We start from the raw sequence: 19,103 nt of genomic DNA on the forward strand, positions 1-19,103 counted from the left end.
CGACCAGGATTTAACATTTATTCTCATAATCTTTTAACATTATAATTTACATACTTAGCACTAAGTAGTTTTCATAAACGTATTCACGATTTGATGGAATCTATTTTCTGCGACGTACATACTGTCAGGACGTTTATCCATGGCAGCATGATACGCTCTTTCCTGTACACAAACTGCACAGATTCAAGTTCCTTATTTTGTGGCAGTAAAACTGGTTCTACAATAGACTCACAATCAATAAGACCGGTATTCATAGTCCGTTTTTATATTTAAGATCATTCTAAGTATACTCTTAATGTATTGTTAACCAATCACAGAGGCGTATTAGCCTCTTAAGACAACACTTAAGATGACTTTGAAATAAGAATCGACTACGAGTACCGGCCTGAGTCGCACGCCGCAAGAAATCGGCCAATGACGGTCGATTTCTTGCGACTTACGACTTGCTGCATCTATTGTAGAAACAGCGTGATTAATAAAATCGAATCAGCATTACCGACAAGTAGTTATTTCATATAACATAGATGCCTTTTGTCAGAGATTTATTAGATCCGTAACATCCTTTTACAGGATACGAGAATGCACACAAGAATCACAAAGTACAAACATGTTATAAATATTGTGTCGATAGAACGGTTGCTCTTTCCAATACTTTTCCACGGTTTATTGCAGATTGTATGATCACTCCATCGTCAATGAAGTAACTAAGATTAAAATTATTTTGTCATGTTGTTCGCAAATTTTTATTAGCTATATGTTATTTAAAAAGTACTCGTGAAGGAGGTAGAGAGAGGGGGGGGGGGATTAGTTTTTTTACGAAGGATCACGAATCAAATAATTGTAACAAAAAGCAGCTATTCGTTAACTCTAACGGCCTTGAAATACAAAGTAAATGTATCACGCGCTGTGCATGCCACGTAATACAGAATGGTATTGCGCTATTAGAAATAACATGTGCGGTTATTTCCGGTGAATATCTTAAAAAAATAAATAATCTGTAATGTACTGGAATACTTGACAATCCATGTCGAAGTTAGTGAATAGTTGTATACTATTCAAATATGATTCTGCGTTGTGTCAAACATCGCTACGTCGTTACGTTAAATACATAAATAAGTACGTGTTTTATTCGAAGCACATTTAAACGCAAGAAAAAAATCGATAAATTGTAGTTTCTTAATACTACAGAGTACAATACTTGTGTGATCCACACAATAAGTTTATTTTCTGACTACGAGAAATTAAATTAAGAAATTTGTGTCAAAGTGGTCGTCTCATAGTTAGACTCGCCAACGCGGCATAATCTGTTGGGAGAAGAACATAGTTAATTATATGAAACGGTAGCTCGATAAATTTACCTAAGCGACGTGTAAATGTAAGCTTTATATTCTATGTTCGTGTTATATTCGCGTAAATTTTTATAGATGAAAATAGAAATAATTATTTTTAGAAATGTTTGTCCCTGGAAAAGATATTTCCAATCGCTTGGATAAACTTAATTTTGGCGTGTGCAAGTCCAGTATTATTTTTCAAATAATATTTTTAATACGCGTGTATATATACATATATGTATATTCATACTAAATTATAAATCCTTTTGCTCATCAAACAGTTACAATAATTACAGAAGCATATTTCCATCATGTCCATAAGATGTTAATATTGCACATTATACAGCATGCCATTCCCCTAAGCTTATGATATACATACATCTAGAGCCAGATATTAATCTAACAAATGTTGCAACATTAACACAAGATATATTGTCTTTTTCATTCCAAGAATAGATTTCATTCCAAGAAGAATAGATTTCATTCCAAGAAGAATTTATTTTTCCACTGTAGAATTATATTCTTGTTTTCACGTCCTTGTGCTATCTATCCATTGCGTATATATTTAATCTTTAGGACAAATATTTCAGGATATTGTTGGTGATTTATTAATTTAAAGTCTTCATAAAATATTCAGAAACATGTTGTAAAACGTTGTGAAACGTTCCAAATGTAAATTATAAAAATACTGTATATGTACATTGTAAAATATACATATACAGTATATTTATAATTATTTCTAGACTTGTTTATGCATCATTCTATTCTCAAGCTGTAATCAGACTTATAAAAATACTAAAAATTCGAATATACCTTTTTAAAAAGTTATTAGGATTAAATCTGTCGCTGACGTCAAAGAAAGCAATTTTAATTTTTGGGCAATTTTCTTTGATTTAAGTATATTTATTAAAAAGTGTTTTAAATAGTAGTAAAATAATCAAAATATAAATCTACATATAAATAATGCAAAATAAAAATTGTCGAGCTAAAAGCGTGTGCCTCGGTCTTCGTTGAAGTTTTGGAAATTGATTCGCTTCAGGTTGTTTTACGGTTTCACGCGGTAACTTCAAAGGATCTTCGGGAAGGGAGGTGGAGAAGGATATTTTCATGTCCTGGTATCGTCCGTAAATGTGAAGTCGGGATACCTAAACATACATTATTAAACATCCGGCTGTGAAATAACCGATCAGATTTTTCAGAAAGTTTATAACGGAAAAGTTTCAAAATTGAACTATTATTCTGATAAAAAGAGTTATTATTATCCTGCTATTATTCTGACGTACATACATTTTTGTCCAGCATCAAAATGTGTAAAATAATAAAAATACAATGTATTTTTACTGCAAATGCAACACACTTTTTTTAGTCCTTTTCAACCGTTACTCCAATAACAACTGCTAGTTTTAATATTGGTACATAACTGAAGGACATTAGAATATTACATTGTTAGCTTATTGCGTTAATAACATCGTTAACAATTGAGTCATGCCGCCATGTACTGTATTAGCGTTTCGTGTAATTTGTAGTGAAAGCACTGTGGCGTTAGTCATCTGATGAAAGAATTTCTCTTACGATTAAAACTATTTATGAGTTGTGTTGCCGTTTGCATATGCCGTGAGTGACATTGATTACAAGCTGAAGAGACATCGATATTTTTATCATTAAAGATAGTAATGATAGCCTGCAACTATCCCGGCCGATGAAATCCGCTACAGGTGTTTTAAATTGTGACGGATTTCTATTGTGTCTCTGAAAAAGATTAATTCAACTTCAGCGGTCTCCACCGAAATTTATTCGTTTCACTGAAACGAGCAAATCAAAAAGAGGGCAACACTGCGGAGGATACATCATATAGATGAAGTGGATGGTTATATCGTAAAATATCTAAGCTTGCTAAGTCTATTCATTAGCGAGTAACATAACATTCTCATTCTAAGAGAATAAATCATTATTAAAAGAAGCATAAAGTCGAACAATTAATTTTATCATTGCTTCTGCTGCAAATACTTTACGAAATACATTTCCAAGTATGAATTTATCAGCAAGCAAAATAAATTAAAAAATCAGCAGCAAAATTAATTCAGTCATTTTATGAAGCTTTATATAATCGTGGAAAAATGCAAACAAAAAAAATGAAAAAGCGATGCGCAACGTGCATCAGAACAAATCAAAAGGCAAGATTCTTCATAAGTCTTCTAAAAGATTTTCACTGCAAGCAGACTTACTACTACCTACTCGTTCATGCTGTCTATAGAATTGCTGCGACACTACTTATTACAACTAATTTTGACATTTATCTATCTAATTCTTCGGTCCTACGGCTTATAAAAATGATAAATTTTACTTTATTGAGTGCGTCGTTACGTGGTTGGGAGAACTGACATAGAATCGTGGAGTTACTATCGTACTTACTTTTCTGGCAAGATACGTGGCTTGGCATAATCGCCCGGCCATTCGTACAGATTTGGCAGTGGACTGTCATAGTTGCAATCGTACATCTTACTCATGATAAATTGCCTCTTATCTTTCGGCTCCGGATACTCGCTTGCCAAACCACCTACAGGTATAACGATAGGCAATAATACCAGCTGGCATTTTACATACAATTCCGAAATTGCAACACCTACCTTTCGCGTAAGCGTATTCCGCTATTTTAATTGCGATGTCGATAGAACACTCGCGAATGTTATTTAACGGCGGGTAGAGACTACCCCTTTCGAGATCCTCATTTTTCACGTGATCGGCGACGCACTGTGCCGAGATCAGGAACAAATCTTCGGTGATGTGATGCACCCCGGTCGCGATTACGCCTAGAGCAATACCGGGGAAGATGTACGCGTTATTACCCTGTCCAGGCTTGTACGTCTTTCCATTGTATTTTACTTCACCGAATGGCGAACCCGAGGAGAATACGCATCTACCCTGAAAGACAGAACGAGTCAATTCGATACGCCGAAAGGTAGAGCTGTCGTTTCTCTTACGTGAATTATAATTATATTATATTCATACGTCGGTATGATCATACGCTTGCTGCGCCGTACATTCAGCTTTGCTGGTTGGATTACTCAAGGCGAAAATCAACGGCCTCTCGTTATTTTTTGCCATTTCCTTTAAGACCTCAGGAGTAAACGCCCCAGTCGCCGCCGAAGCGCCTGTGCAAACATGTCAGTTCTGTACCAGGATCGTATCTCTTTTCGAACAAGTTTGCTTACCTATCAAGACGGAGGGCTTGATCTCTTTCACGACTTCGATCAACGTCTTCATCACTTTGTGATCCTTCGCGTACCAGACCTTGTGGCCCTCCAAATTACCTTCGGGCCGATTCTTTACGAGCAACCCGTCAATGTCCATCATCCAAATATTATCGCGCGCCTGCTGCTGCGTGCAACCGTCAGCCTCCATCGCTTTGACACACAGATCAGCTATTCCAATAGCTGCCTGCAATTGAGTAGAATAAATCACGACCTCAAGGCGAACGCATAAATACTTAATATCTTTGGAATAAGGCGCCATCTCGAAAAACAAACCTCTCCGGCGCCAAGGAAGACGAACTTATTGTCTCCCATTCTTTTCTTAGTTATTCTTTGCGACGCCAAGATTCCAGCCACCGCAACCGCGGCCGTACCTTGTATGTCGTCGTTGAACGTGCAATACTTATTTCTGTACTTGTCTAAGAAACGGAAGGCATTGTGGTTTCCGAAGTCTTCGAACTGAAACACACAAGGTGCGCAATGTTACCAAGTCGTAGGATCATTTGACAAGATTCGGGTCAAAGACCCGATAAACAAATAACGTTTATATAACGTATTAAAAAGGGTACACACGGTAGTTACGTATGTTAGCTTACTTGAATAAGAACGTTTTGTCCGTACTTTTGCACGCAGGCAGCCATAAACTCGTCGATTAATACGTCATACTCGGCACCTTGGCTCCTAGGCTTGTTAAGACCGATGTAGTGAGGATCGTTTCTCAGCTGCTCGTTGTTAGTGCCGACATCGATAGTGATCGGGAGACACTGATGCGGCTTGATACCAGCTAGAGCCGTGTAAAGCGCCAGTTTTCCAACTGGGATACCCATGCCGCACGCCCCGAGGTCGCCGAGGCCTAAAATGCGCTCGCCATCCGTCACGCAGATGGCCCGCACCGCCTGTTCCGGCCTAAAAATACGACGGAAACGGTCAATGGTGGACGTTGAAGAAAACACGCCATACAAAGCAATTGATCTTTCTCTCTCGCTTCGCGTTTGTAGCGCGGTGAAAAAAAACGTGCGATGCGTGTGATGCGTGGAACTCTATTTTTAGCGAATGCCAAACGCGCGCACCTTCCGCTTAAGCCTCTACAGAGTGTCTTTTAACAACTGTCCTTGCCTTGTGCCAGTGACTTTTTCACCAATGCGACTTGTGAGAAGAAACGATAAAAAGATAACGCAAACGTAACTCTCGTACTTTTTTTTTACAGACAGGGCAATAATAACATCTCGCAGTATCTCTCCTTTGATACTAACCAATTATTCAAGATCTCGTAAATATGGCCCTTATCGTATATAGTAATGAAAAGTCCGCGAGGTCTACGGTATATCACGCCAAATTTTTGGCAGGCCAAACCCACGGTAGGAGTATAGACAATCGGCATCATCTGCTCGATGTTTTCGCTCAACAAGCGAAAGAATAATCTTTCGTTCCTCTCCTAGAAATTATTCCGAAGAAATTAGGGACCAGGAGACTCCCCGGAGTTGACCGGTAGGTGCCGAGAAGAGGCGCTATTTACCTGTAGCTCCACAAGATACAAATATCGATTCAAGTCCTCCGAGTATTTCATTACTGAAGCTTTGCACAGTGCTAGCTGTTCCTCCTGCGTCTTAAATCGAGGCGGCTGCAGCCCGTGTATGCCGAGGGCTATTCTTTCTCTCAGGGTGAACGCCAAGCCCTGCAATTATCACGGGAATATGCACGCTGTGAGGTCGTGTGTCCGCTGTACCGGAGGAGAATTCACACCAAGGGCGACGCTACGGTACCTTGTTCAGCCGGGGATCCCTGAGGTGACCGATACCCTTCACCATATTTATCGGTACCACGTCTCCCGAAACCTCGTGGATGTCCCTCTGTGGAACGTCCCTTACGGCGACGTGCGAAGGTGGCAGCGTCCGCGTCCATGATCCCCCGCAATTTCTGCTGCTGGCCGATCTAAAAATATGCGTGGAAGACTTGTGTCTCGCGTCAAATTGCATGCAACGTGCTTAATGCCTCGTAATAAAAACAAAAGAGTCAAATAATTTTGACAATAATTTCTTTGTAATTTTGACTTTTATTTAAGTATGGACCAATCTCGTTATGCGGCCATTACATTTTCTTATTCTTTCTAATACATTCATGTTTTATTTACTAGTTTTATTGTAATTTTAATCTCCGACCACTCTGCATCTAATTTTGCCTGAAGATGAGCCAAAAATAGGTTCGAAACGTTCGTTCGATCGCTCTATTATAATATATTATTATATTTTTCTGCGTGGAAAACTTGTGTCTCGCGTCAAATTGCATACAATGTGTTTAATGCCTCGTAAAAAAAAAAGAGTAAAATAATTTTGAGAATGTCTTTGTAATTTTGACTTTTATTTAGGTAAGGACCAATCTCATTATGCGGCCATTGCATTTTATTATTCTTTTTAATACATTCATGTTTTATTTACTAGTTTTATTGTAATTTTAATCTCCGACCACTCTGCATCTAATTTTGCCTGAAGATGAGCCAAAAACAGGTTCGAAACGTTCGTTCGATCGTTCTACTATAATATTGTGTTTTTCCACATAACACCGTCTCACCTTCTTAATTTGTATCGGTAAACTTAATACACCTACAACATTTGGCTCTCACTGTCCCCTTTTCACTTTAATTAGAATGAGAATGAGTTTAATTGTGATGGTTAAATTTGGCCGGTGATATTTTTCACAATTATTTGCAGCGGTTTAAAGGGCGGCTTATTAGCATCCTTGTTGGATAAATCGATCGTCGATTCAATCATATGAATTGTAACGAGATTGTGTTTCGTGTCCGACAAATGATCGGCGCGCAGTTTGCGGTGTGGATATATTAATTATACGTATATTAATTCACACAGAAAAATATTGTTAAGTTTACAATTAGACAAAGGTCCGACGCAGTCGAAAAGGCGCTTCTCTGTTCGCTCGATGGTATTCGTACGTTCAAGTTTCGCATTTTATCGTTTTATTTTATTTTATTGTCGATAAAATAAAACCTGCTGCGCAACATCAAGACCGCTGCCAGTTATCGCAGTTAACTCGGTGAGTCATTTCGTGAAAAAAGTTAGCGAGCGTGAGAATCCAATGGAGAGAGACGACTGTTTTTTCCACGAGAGCCCACGATTGTATTTTCGGACGCTCGTTAAAGAACGGCGAGCAAGTGGCGAGGTGTCGTTCGACGGGTCGACTTTAATTTAGGAAATGGCAACGGGACGTCGAGCCGTCAGAGAAACGGCAGATATGTAAATCGCTCTTATCGCGAACGCGCTTTGAGCCTCGTCAGTCTCGACGCGATAGATTTCACATTACACGAACATCTAGCAACAAAAGTATCGCGCGAATGTTTAATTCACGGGCCGGTTGAAATTCACGGGGACAGAGTTATGTAAACCTTGTTGACACGCGCACACGTGTCCTCTCATTAACATTCATTAGCGCGAGGACGGCGCGCGCGTTTTCGTTTAGAAATGATATCAGATACGGGGCGAGGAACGCGGCGATTCGCGCATTCAACATCGTAATCCCGCGCGATGATTCCCTCTTCATTGTTCGTCGATGATAAAGTCGGCGACGACCGCACGCATGACTTAACTGTAGATAGGGATTGGTCAGATTAGATAAGAATTCGCGGAAGCAGCGCAAAGTGCCTTTCAGGCTCGCCGGTGCGGCACCTCAGATCGTGCATTACATAGGATTAGATGCTCGATCAATGAAGCTGCAGGTGGAGCACGTTGCGACCTAACGTGCGCAACAATTCCCCCCCCCCCCTTCTCTCTCTTATCATCCTTTTTATTATACTTGCATTCCCACTCACAGGTTTACTTTTTTGTGATTTTTGCTCTTATACTTTAGAGGACTGAGCGTGTAATGAGTAATGATTCTGATTCTCTCTCTTTCTCTCATCCTTTTTATTTATGTAAATACATTTTATTGATTCCCCCAAACCTCTTATAGTACCTCTCTCTATATCCATTTCACTATGTGGCGATCGAACGAAAACGAACAATGTTTGGTCTTGAAACCGGGTCTTCGGATTACCAGACCAGCGCACAATCCTCTGCGCCACGATCGCCACATCCTTTTTATCATACTTTCTCATTTCTAAATATTTCTCATATTATTTCTTACGTATTTCATATATTTCTCATTGTATATTACCTTTTGTAACTTTTGCTTTTACACTTCAGGTAACTTGTCCCAGAGCGTGTAATAAATAATGATTCTGATTCCCCCCCTCCCTCTCTCTCTCTCTCGTTTCCAGAAAGCGAAATCAAGCGGCACGAAGCAGTTTCTGTGTCTTTTCTTCCCCGGAAATTTACACCTGAGAAATGATAACGGCATCTCGCCTTTAAAGCCCCGCGACGTTGCGAGGCGCGGTCACGTGCGTTTTGTGCGTGCCCGCAATATTATTCGCGACGACGGCTTCCCGCCGCTTGAACGACCAAAGCGGGCTACGCTATTATTATTTTCGTGGCATAAGGCCAATTTTGCAGAAACGACCGAGGTGCGAAAGCTGCCGCGAGGCGCTGGCGTGTGTGCACCTACACGCCTTTCTTTCAGTCGTAATTTCGGGATATGGAAAATCGCGTTAGCACGTAGCCCGCGCTAACGCCAGTGCGGCAGCTCGAGTCCATGTCGACGCATTTTTCTCACGGAACAGAGGCGCGCTGTTCTAAATTGAGGTGGGCTCGCGTAAACGTTCGCGCTTTCAGACACGCATTTTGTGTTTTCGTCGGCACCGGAAATCAGATATATTGATATTTCCATGTATATCTGCGAACCTGGTCGCATTACAACGCGGATGTGGAGTAAACGCACGCATCGCAGCTGTGCCGTCGATCGTGAGACACATTGTGTCACTGGCATCGTGTTGGAGTAGCCGCTCCGACCTGTTAACACGTTGGCTGTCACGTCGAATTCGCTCGAAAATCCCGCCAGGCCGCTGCTTAAGCAGCAGTCATCCTCTGCTACTGCACTTGAACCCCGAAATATTAATCCTAGTCTGTCGAAAGATCTGTCTTTCATTTTTATAATTCATTTTGTCGGTCGGAATTCGTCCTTATCTCAACATCATCCCAAGTAATAGTCTTAAGATGCTAACGCGGTTCCGCGATTTACAACGCGCATTAATAAACAGGAGAGTCACCTGTTAGGAGACGGGCTCCTAATATGAGACAGCGGAGTTTCTGCTAAATTAATAGGCATCATCGGTTGGTTCCGCCAGGAATTTATTGCCCTTGGGGTGAAATCTGTTTGGTGGACAATTGATCGTTAGATCGTCCAACCGTTGCGAAAAAAGATTTGTGATTGAATTCGGAAATCTACTATCTCATATTAGAATCCTATCTCATAATCAGAGGACTTTCCTCTACTCAAGATCTTAAATATAAGAAGGAACTATAAATACATGGAATTTTCTTGTGAAATTTATCCTGAAAATCATGTAATCGTGGGACGACATGGCATTTCGGAGAATTTTATGAGAGTTTCTTGAAATTTTACCACACATTTTACTAGTAAAGTGGCCTAGTTTACATCGTCAAAACGTTAGTACGCGTATTAAGTTTAGTGCGCATCAATGCTTTAATACGTGTGCGTTTACATCGAATCACATCGAGTGTACCAACCGGAAAAAATAATACGAATTTAATTCATGTCGATTGCCTCTATGGCCTAGTTTACATCGATCACTTGGTACGCGTATCAAATAGTAAATAACTAGTAAATCAGTTTTATCATTGGCTGATCAGCTCAAATACACTACTTGATACGCGTATCAAGTGCACGATGTAAACTAGGCCTATAGTACTTGATACGCGTATCAAATACACGATGTAAACTAGGCCATAGTCCGTTCTTATATTTAAGGGAATGCTGGAGCGATTCTGCACTTTTGGCACCCCTTGCTCCTAGAACTGTCAATTCGTGAAAACATTTGTGTACGAACCGACAGTGTTCCACTATTCGGACTAAATCAGAGAACAGCGTGGTATCATTGAAATTGAGTTTAGAAGCCTAACAAAAAATCTATTCACACGAATAAGTTATTGGTTGCTTAATTACTTAATTACCGCATAATTTGTATATTAGACAAATGCTTTCATGAATTGACAGTTTTAAGAGCAAAAGGTGCCAAAAGTGCAGAATCACTCCAGCATCCCCTTAAGATCATCTTAATTACTAGCAAAATTACTATAATTACTATAATTACTAGCAAAATGTATGGTAAAGTTAAAAAAAACCTCATAAAGTTCTTCAAAGTCTCTCCGTGTACCGGCCACCGGGTTTTACTGCTTCCGATCGAGTAAATAAAAATTGTCATCCTTGATGACGCGGTAATCAATATGTTAAATGGTTCGTGGCGAGATTCGCGGAGGCCTCCCACGTGAAACAACCTCCCGCCGTTGCAGTTTCTCCTCATTATCATTAAACGAGCGAAACTATACACTGCTGGCCAAAAGTTTGAGGCCATTAGTCGCAAGTGTCCGCTATATAAAATCCAATCAAGCCTGGGCATTATAATTTAACATATTTTTGCTCTATTTTGTTCATCGTTTTATAATAAAGTGAATGATGTAAAACAACGCTTGAAGAGTCCGCGAAAAATGTTCGCTACAACATGGAAGGAATATTAGACACACCTTTCGTTAAAACGACTGTCTCCTTTAATCGCTTTTTTTTACCAATCCAGGTAATCCAGCTACAAGTTGATTAATTTTTTCCCCGACTCTTTTATCCATCGCCTAAAATAGCCTATGACTCGGTTTTGGGGAAAAGGCTTTGCGACTGTAGACCGGTTTCTTGTAATTACACAATGCTACAACGTCGAGACAGTAACTGTGCTAAATATAGCGTCGATTTGCTTTTAAATTAAGAAAAACAAAATTAAGTAAGGCTCGGATCAGACTTTTAAATAGCGTTTCGCTGGAATATTTTTAAATCTTACACGTGGTCCCTCGAACTTTTGGCCGTACGTGTCGCGCTTCGCGATGTTATAACGCCTACGCCTGCTGTCGCGTGGATAAACAGATTAAGCAAAAAGTCAGCTGACTCGATAAAAAATAAGTCGCTTCGATAAAAAAAAATCAATAAATGAGACAAAGCGTATCGATTTACACGCACGCGGAATAATCCCAGTGTTGTAATTACGCGGCTCGATGTATCTTATAAATATCCGGCAGGCGAGTCATCGGTGACGTAAGGCAAGAGCTCAAACATGACGTAACCGAAGTTGCTGCGACAGTTGTGTGGAGGTGTAGCTGTTATTATGTTACGTATCCCAACCCTTTCTACAGCCCCGGTCGATCGACCGCGATGCTTTTCACATTGATTGACGTGTGCCCTCGCGACGTTTTAAATGTCCTAAGGAAATTCGACGTCGGACTGTACCAGAATAAATCAAATTGTTTAATGTACGAGGCCATTATGGCCCGGTGTTTCATTTTCTGGTCGATTGTTAACCGGCGGTTAGTCGATTCTCTGTCCCTTCTCATTGTATTAGATAACAGCATAGAAAAAGATGGAGAGTCGACCAACTTCTGGTTAACAGTTAACCAGAAAATGAAAAACCGGGCCTAAGGCCGGTATTGAAATAAAGTAAGTCAGATCTTAGAGGAAAGTCCTCTAATACGAGATAGCAGGTTTTCAGCACCCAAATTCAATCACAAATCTTTTCTCGCGACGATCACACAATCCAACGATGAATTTTCTGCACTAAACAGATTTCGCCCCAGGGGCGACAAATTCACGGTGGAATCAACAGATGATGCTTGTTAATTCAACAGAAACCCCCGCTCTCTCATATTAGGAGCCTGTCCCGTAATAAGGAAACTTTCCTCTATATTCCAGACCGTGTCAAGATCACCTTTAGACACTCCATAGGCAATGAAACGTTTCATGCAGCATCTTTAGATGAATTCAAGACGATCTTGAATATAAGACCCGATCATGAATACTGACCTTACACAGTAAAAAATAAAATGTTAACAATTTTCACATGTCCCAAAAAGTTCACTAAATTCGAAGTTAAAATAACATTTATCGCGTGCGTTACGTTTCAGGTTATTATGTTAACATAAATGTGTTACGAAGTGTCAGGTTATTATGTTAACATAAATATAACACATAAAAATGTTACGAAAATGATAACATATTTGCTTTATGTTAATTTTACATTGAAATAATAATCAAATCTTGGTAACACAAGAAGATTTTAACATTTTAACACACGATTTTTTACTGTGCGGTCAGTCAACGAGCTCTCGGTTAAGGTAAGAGGAGACTCGCGCCGATTATCCCCAATTACCTAGATAAGTAAACCGCGCAATTTGCCGACTTTACGTCTAATACTTAACTCACGTTATGTTGTGCCACTTACGAAGCGAGGGGATACGCGCAAAATTGTCGTATTACCAGGAGGCGATACTCGAACAGTCTGCCCGTGCGATCGATCAGGCGCATTTCACGAGCCGCGGATGAGGCACACGTGGGGTATCGTAAATCGGATCGGGCGAGGCCGCGCGACATTTATTATCAGACGTTGACTTCTTACCGCGAACAGGATAGGACCACCCAGGCGAAAGGCGCGTCGCGCGATCGCGCCGATCGTTTCTCCGTTATCGATTGTCTCGAAACCACCCGCGGATAAATTCAAGGGTAACGACGCACCGCGCGTTCACAATTAATCGCGACTGATTAACCGCGACGGCCAAGGGAATGAAAATAATTCAAGGCACGCGCGAGTCTTCTCTGAGAGAATTATTTATATTAAGGCCTGCGTCCACGATGCTGGAACTTGGTCCATGTTCTAGTTCCGAGAAAAACGTGTAGCCAATCGACTTGCAGCTTTTACGGAATAGCCGCAAGTTGATTGGCTACACGTTCCTCGAGACTAGAACTTGGACCATTCTAGCATCGTGGACGCAGGCCTTTAGAATTGCATTCCTACTCGTGCTGGGTATTGATTGTAACAATCAGGGGAAATCGTGTGCTGGTCCAGTACTTCGATAATCTGTGCAAAATAATCATTTAAAAAAGTGAGATAAAAATGACGGACGCGCGTGGCATTGAACATTTGTGCGTTAAAAGATGTGATATCAAGAACTGGTGCCGATTTGTAGCAAAATATATCTAATGCTTCAACATTTTGTACTCTCACACATTGGTGAATAAATCCTTTATATTTTCTACAATATTTGTACAATATTTATTTTTCGCTTTTACTTTCAAAACTCGAAGTACCTCGTACACGACAGGCGATATCAATTTAATTATACATTGAGTAAAACTCATAAAACTCGCGGATGCTTTGCGGCTCATCGATTTGCTCAAATTTAATTCGATTTTTATGTTCGTCGCTTCCGTCCAGATTGTCCAGGCCTGAAAACAGTTTTGCTGAATCGGTTCGACGTCCGCCGTTGAGAATGAGGTCTTTCTGCGATTCTTCGCGCGTGACTAATCCCCGAGAAAATGATCGCTAGGTATCTAGAAGCCCCGCGCGCGCTCTCCCTCCATCCATCGTTTACCCGAGCGTACGTCCCTGGCGCGGCAGTTTCCGGAACGGTCGCCGTTTTTGCCTTGACTTTGAGTCGCGAGATTATTCACGACTCCGTCAGTTTCCACTTGGCGATATAGAACCGACGCGGCGATTATCGTGGGAAGTGACGTCGCGTCACGCTCGATTTAATTCCGAGAAAATGCGGGGAACAGCGAGACAACGGCGAAAACGTCGCCGCGAAGGTCCCGAGCGAGGATTCGCTGCGAGTATCAACGTTTCCGAGCGGAGAAAGGGCATGAGCATAATGGCTGTCTTGTACTCCTAAGACATGTACTACGTTTTAAATCTTTGTCTGAAAGCGACGCACAATAACGGCCTGAATGGCACTTTTAAGACGGCGTTTCGTACCGTAAATTTCTGTCTTCAAGTCCGGCATTCGTGGTCAGATCTTATATTCAAGAGCGTCTTGAATTTATCTAAAGATGCTGTACGGGACATTTCATTGGCTATGGAGTAAGTACCTAAAGACGATCGTAAGACGCTCTTGAATTTAAAGCCAACGGCACACGATACAATTTTTCCTACTGGATTGCTTACGAGAGCCAATCAGAATGCAGAGTTTTGGATCAGGTGACTTAAGGCTGAATCCTGATTGGCCCTCGTGAGCAAACCAGTAGGAAAAGTAGTATCGTGTGCCGTTGGCTTAAGACTCGACTATGAATACCGACCGAAGTGACGCACAATAACTGTCTCAGACATTCCGCTCAGGCTGAAACGCTGAAAAAGCGCTGACGATGAAAATACCGACCGAAGTGACACACAATGGCCGGTATTCATAGTCGATTCTTAAGCCAACGGCACACGATACTATTTTTCCTACTGGTTTGCTCACGAGGGCCAATCAGGATTCAGCCTTGTCTGTCTCAAGAGGCTGATACAGCTCTGCGATTGGCTATTGACACATTAACCTGTGGAGGGCCGGCACTTTTCAATTGTTTGTAACTTTTTAAACAGAAAATTTATGCACACATGTAATCTACGTGTGCCGCAAGGTTTTCAAGTTTGCTCCTGGCCGCTGTAGCGGCCAGTCCGGCCCGCTAAAGGTCAAGAGTATCCGTAAGATTATCTTAAATATAAGAACGGCCTATGAGTACCGGTCAATAACTTGTCTTGTGTCTCAAGAGCAGCCGGACATTCCGCTCAGGCCCAAACGCTGAGAAAGCGGATCCTCCGAGAGAACGGAACGGCGCCGGGGAAAATCGCGATATATAAGAATCACGTCGCGGTTTTCATCGCACGATCGACCGAGTTCGCGACCGCTCGAGGGAATCCGCAGGAACCTGAAACCGCGAAAAATCTTATCCAAGCGTCCCCGGCACCGATGTTCAATCGACCGTGTCAATACCCCTCGGCGACCCCCGCGAGAAGGGCGGCTCCGCGGAGCGCGACGGGACCCTCGGGGCCGTCGCGCGGGACAAGAGGAGCCGATTCCGACGACGGTCACGGCCGCCGCGGCCTTCGGGCCGCGCGAAGGCCGAGGCGGAGGGACGGTTTCGGCAGGGAGCGGCGGGAACACCTGGACGAAGACGAACCTGGCGGGAGACGCGGCCTCTCGCCACCTCGCGTATCGATCGTCGCTCGTCGGGGCGCTAACCATTTTCAGCGGCGCGTCCTCGCGAGGCCCCGGTGCCGCGAGGTCGGGTCAGGTGACAAAACACGCGCACGGCGGTCCCTTTTTCCCGGGGCGGGGAGGGGGCGCTCGTGCCCTCCGCCGACCCGCATCCCGAGAGAAGGGTCTCGGAAGGGCGCTCGCCCTCTCCCTCCCCCTCGTCGCACGTCATTCGGTAATCGGGGTCGACGGGGCCGCCCGCGGCACTGACGGCACGGTCCCCGCGCGCGCGAAGGCCGCGTGCGAAAATTTCCCTCCGGGTGTACTCACAATATAGACCTCTGCAGGACGTACATCTCGCTCTTCCTCGTGTGCACGCAGCTGATCACACCTCCCACCCGACAGGATCGGCGCGCGACTGCGCGTTCTCGGAGGTGCCGCTGGCCGCGCACCGCGCCAGCAGCCGGCCGCGCGCGCGTCGCGCTCGCGTCGCCGAGGGTTCCGCGACGCGAGCGTTTCGCCGCCCGAGGCGGCGTAGGCGCGCGCCGAAAGGTGCGCGCCGATCCCGGGCGGATCACGCCCGGTTATTCGTGTATTTGCACGTTGGGTACCCGCTGTCTCGTATTAGAATCCTGTCTCACGATAGAGGAGACTTTCCTCTACGTTTATACGCGAGGATCCCGGAAATCAATTGCGAGGAGACCGCCGACTTCTCGGCTTCTGATTCGTATTTCCGGTCGGTTGGCCGATCGATTAGTCGCCCGAAAAACACAGCTGATCGTTTTGTGAATACGGAAAAGGTTTCTCTTTTAAATTCGAAGGGACAGAGACTTCTTTTTTTTAAGGATGTATCGGACCTATCGTCAAAATAGTACAAAGTCGCTAAAAATTTGTGAAATTGTTCTTTTAGTCTTCCTAGTTTATTGCAGAAAAGTAAAAATGCATCCACTAAACGGTTGCTGAGATATAACTATTTTAATTTACACTGATTTTACACGTACTCTTATGGGAAAAGCCGATCTTCACGGATAATAAAAAAATGTAGAAGAAATAGTACCAGTGTTGTGAATTTTTTTATACATCTGGTATACGAATAGATGAAAATATATCTACCAAGTTTCAATAGTCTTTACTGCACCGTTTTAAAGAAATAAAATATAATAAAATATAACTTGAGATATTCGTGCTGTCGGCATGAATTTTTTAGTTTTGAAAATATTTGACGTTATTAAGAATTGAAATTAGAGTATTTTCACTATCAAAAGTTTGGGCTCATAAATGAAAAAAATCGCAAATAATTCAGGAAAAAACATTTGTAAAATGAAAAATACCTTTGTAGGAGTACAAATAAACCAACTATCGTTCAAGTTTCTTACATCTAGATTTACTATGCGTTAAGAGTAGATATTTAAGTATTTCCAATTTCATGCACTTTTGTCTAAGATTGTACGTCCAATACATCCTTAAATTCTTTATGAATTAGCGTAGTCCGCGCGAATTAAACTTTAAAGGCATTCTTTTCTGTTGCAGACTCTTGTGGAGAAGCAAGACTTTTGTATCTGAAAGAGAGCTCGAAGCAAGCGAATTCCGAGACGGAGAGAGAATTTGTAATGCACAATTTTCGCAGTTCGACAATTCATCAAGAATTCTCTTTAAGTTCTCTGGACAATCTTCGATCGCATCCCATTTGAAAGGATTCGAATGATATTGACACGGAAAGACACCCCTCGTCGAATTTCTCCGGCAGAATTAAATTTAAAGCTAAACTGCGAATTAATTGTATTTTCAATACACGGAATCACCAGCTGCATTCAGGACGTATACAGGTATGCATTTAACTTGAAAAACATTTAGAAACTTTTACCATTTTAAGGATGTAGTTGTTAATCTCGCACGCTGTAAAGAAATTTTTACCGCATATGAAGCAGGTGATCCCGGAAAAAGTGTTTTCATATAAAAGTGTAATTATACGTTTTCTCTGTCCGTGTAAGAGCAATGATTGACGAATAATTAGAAAAAAATAATTATCATATTGTGTTTTTCAGGCGTGCACCAAGTGGAAATTTTATCGGCAGAGTCCGAAAGTGCGCAATGAAATAGTTCCAAGAGTAAAAATGGGCGTAAGAGCGCGCGAAACAGTCTCCCGAAACGATATCGAGTAAAACGCCGGCGTGGCCGCTCTCAAGCCTATCACACAATGCCCAGGCAACAGGCAGCAGGAATAGGGAATAGAATCTTTGACGCGTTGGATTCGTCGGAAATTTCCTTCCTACCAATTCAACGCGTCAGAAATTCTATTCTCTGTTACCTGTCGCCTGGCATTGTGTTTGGGCCTTAAGGTTTCTCTCTGGCCGTGTACAGCGTTAAGGCCTGTGTCCACGATGCCAGAACTTGGACCAAGTTCTTGGATTGAGAAATTTGTAACCAATCAATTTGTAGCTTTTACGGAAAAGCGGCAATTTTATTGGCCACACGTTTCTCGGACCAAGGACTCGGGCCAAGTTCTAGCATCGTGGACATTGGGCTTCAAGCTCGTATCAGACTACGGATTGATATTGGGATTAGATTGAAATTTGACCAATCACAGTAAAGTTTACTAATCTCAAGTTTAGTAACTTTTACTCTAAAGGCCTGTATCCACGATGCTAGAACTTGGTTCAAATTCTAATTCCGAGCAATGTGTATAGCCAATCAACTTGTAGCTTTTATGGAATAGCTGCGAGTCGATTGGCCACACATTTCTCGAAACTAGAACTCGGACCAAGTTCTAGCATCGTGAACACAGGTCTTAGTCCCAGTCTACAATAGATGATTTAAGCCCTAAGCTTTAAGAAATTGGCCAATCACGGTCAAGTATGAGTAGAATGCGCGACTGTGATTAGTCAATTTCTTAAGGCTTAGGGCTTAAATCTCTATTGTAGACTGGGACTTAAGGTTTCACCAACGCTGTTTAACTTTAAGCTCAGCTTAATTCGTTCTTTGTCTCTTTTCAACTGTTACTTTAGAAAGTGACAGAACGTGAATTAAACCGAGATTAAAGTTAAGCTACGTTTGGCGAAACCGGGCCTAATTGGTCAATTTTCAATCTAATCTCAATCTCAATCCGTAGTCTGATACGGGCTTCACATATTACGCCAGCGAGAAATGATTCGAGATAAATCCACGTCAATTTTTGACAGTGTCGATATCGATTCGACGAGTCATTTCTCACGTGACGCCAGGAGTTTCGGACTGTTTCGGACACCGCAATGGCGAAATTAAAGGTGAGCGAGATTAAAATTTGCCTGTAAATAACCTCGGTTCGAATCTAAATGGCCAAGAAGGCGAAATTAAGAGCGGAAACGGACTGGAGCTCCCTACAATTCCATTTTTATTGCTTCTTAAGGCCTGTGTCCACGATGCTAGGACTT

The 19,103-nt window shown here is 42.1% G+C and overlaps 2 protein-coding genes across 5 annotated transcripts in view; one reads left to right on the forward strand and one right to left on the reverse strand.

Moving 5' to 3' along the window:
• Positions 1-525: 525 nt before the first annotated feature.
• LOC105566400 (NADP-dependent malic enzyme) lies at positions 526-16,141 on the reverse strand. 4 transcript variants are annotated; one of them, XR_001009277.1, is made up of 13 exons: positions 16,024-16,141; positions 6,346-6,514; positions 6,099-6,257; positions 5,836-6,017; positions 5,179-5,488; positions 4,859-5,041; positions 4,544-4,769; positions 4,341-4,483; positions 3,959-4,253; positions 3,744-3,888; positions 3,567-3,652; positions 2,904-3,080; positions 526-1,304 (listed from the first exon to the last, which is right to left on the reverse strand). XR_001009277.1 is itself a non-coding variant. In XM_012020362.1 (11 exons), the coding sequence occupies exons 1-11, from the start codon at positions 16,047-16,049 to the stop codon at positions 1,247-1,249; spliced, it is 1,896 nt and encodes a 631-aa protein (XP_011875752.1). In that variant the 5' UTR covers positions 16,050-16,141; the 3' UTR covers positions 526-1,246. The 4 variants fall into 4 exon arrangements, 2 of the variants coding, with proteins under 2 accessions (XP_011875752.1, XP_011875753.1); XR_001009276.1 differs by lacking the exon at positions 3,567-3,652; XM_012020362.1 differs by lacking the exons at positions 2,904-3,080; positions 3,567-3,652.
• A 1,471-nt stretch (positions 16,142-17,612) lies between these two features.
• LOC105566438 (origin recognition complex subunit 1) overlaps positions 17,613-19,103 on the forward strand; it is a 6,807-nt gene continuing 5,316 nt past the window's right edge. The window contains exons 1-2 of the mRNA XM_012020441.1: positions 17,613-17,621; positions 17,739-17,851. Of these exons, the coding sequence (XP_011875831.1) occupies positions 17,613-17,621; positions 17,739-17,851 (122 nt within the window). The remainder of the gene's footprint in view (positions 17,622-17,738; positions 17,852-19,103) is intronic.

The sequence above is a fragment of the Vollenhovia emeryi genome, unplaced genomic scaffold, assembly GCF_000949405.1.
Source record: "Vollenhovia emeryi isolate VEMERY1.0 unplaced genomic scaffold, V.emery_V1.0 DF939145.1, whole genome shotgun sequence".
In the NCBI taxonomy this organism is placed as follows: Eukaryota; Metazoa; Arthropoda; class Insecta; order Hymenoptera; family Formicidae; genus Vollenhovia; species Vollenhovia emeryi.

Bases quoted from the DNA above. Each gene is read 5' to 3' on its own strand.
- LOC105566400 (XM_012020362.1), bottom strand. From the start codon at position 16,049: ATGTACGTCCTGCAGAGGTCTATATT. The intron at 5,489-5,835 runs GTTAGTATCAAA...TCGTATTTTTAG, and splicing joins TACGAGATCTTGAATAATTG to GCCGGAACAGGCGGTGCGGG. The intron at 4,770-4,858 runs GTTTGTTTTTCG...ACTCAATTGCAG, and splicing joins TCTTCCTTGGCGCCGGAGAG to GCAGCTATTGGAATAGCTGA.